Below are 1,079 nucleotides of genomic sequence, written 5' to 3'. Positions count from 1 at the left end.
TTTTTTTTTTTTTTTTCTTCTCTCTCTCCTCTCCTCCTTTGCCTTCCTCCTCCTTTACAGAAGTCTGGTGAAAAGTCTGGGGCTCCCAAATAAGCGGCGTCGCGAGAGATCTGTATTTATAGGGAGATATTTATATATATGTAGAGATAGAGCTATAAACCGAACCGGCTCGCTGCGTGTGTGTAGATACATATATACAGCTATTTCATTCTTCCATCTCTCCAGCTCGTGGCTGAATTATTTTAAGATATTTTTGAACTTTTTTTTTTAATCTCACTCCTTTTTTTCCCCCCTTTTTTCCCCCTTTTCTCCCCTTTTTCTTCTTTTCGTTTTTTTACTTCTCCTCTTTTTTTTCCCCCCTCCTTCTGGTGTGTGTGGCTTTGCCTTGCAAGCGAGCGAGAGCCAGAGCATCTGCAGTTGGACTTTTTGGGGTCTTTTTTCTTTTTTTTTCCGCCACTCCAAGATTTTTCTTTTTTCCATTTTTCCTTCTTTTTAATTTTTTTTTTTTTGCTAATTTTTTACCCTTCGCCTTTTTCCCCTCCTCATCATCACCCCCACCCCATTTTTTGAAGGAAGGGGCGCTGCTTTTCCTCTCTTTTATTTTTTTCCCCCCCTTTCCCCTCTCCGTGCGCGCGTGGTGCTTTTTCTCCGTGTCACTCTGTCAAGTTTACCCCAAACAAGCCCAAACTTCGCAGCGAGGGGCGCAGCAACCACAGCTTTTTTTTTTTTTTTCCTTATTTTTTTAATTTTTCCTCCTTTCCCCCCCTTTCCCCCCCCCGCTTCCCCACCCTGCCAGCGCCGAGGGGGGCGAGCCGGGGCCCCCCTCGCCCCAGGACCCCCCAAGCAGCGCCGAGCGGGCGCTCCGCACTCGCCGTCCCTCCGCGCGTGTGTGTGGGTGCGAGCGTGGTGCCTGTCAAGGGGCTGTTTCTCTCCCCACCCTCCTCCTCCTCCCTTCTTTCCAAATATGCTTTTTGCAAGTTTTGATCTCGTCTCGGCACTGGCTACCCTCGCCGCGTGCTTGGTGTCACTGACTTTGCTGCTGGCCGTGTCCCAACAGCTGTGGCAGCTCCGCTGGGCTG

The 1,079-nt window shown here is 49.2% G+C and overlaps 1 protein-coding gene across 1 annotated transcript in view; it reads left to right on the top strand.

Annotated features, from left to right (window-relative positions):
- The first annotated feature begins 21 nt into the window (after positions 1–21).
- LOC102043042 (cytochrome P450 26B1) overlaps positions 22–1,079 on the top strand; it is a 21,263-nt gene continuing 20,205 nt past the window's right edge. Inside the window, exon 1 of the mRNA XM_005430128.2 lies at positions 22–1,079. Within this exon, the coding sequence (XP_005430185.1) occupies positions 965–1,079 (115 nt within the window). The 5' untranslated portion in view covers positions 22–964.

The sequence above is a fragment of the Geospiza fortis genome, unplaced genomic scaffold (genome assembly GCF_000277835.1).
Source record: "Geospiza fortis unplaced genomic scaffold, GeoFor_1.0 scaffold576, whole genome shotgun sequence".
NCBI lineage: Eukaryota > Metazoa > Chordata > Aves > Passeriformes > Thraupidae > Geospiza > Geospiza fortis.
The sequence above is the reverse complement of the archived record's forward strand: the minus strand, read 5'-3'. Positions and strand labels throughout refer to the sequence as shown.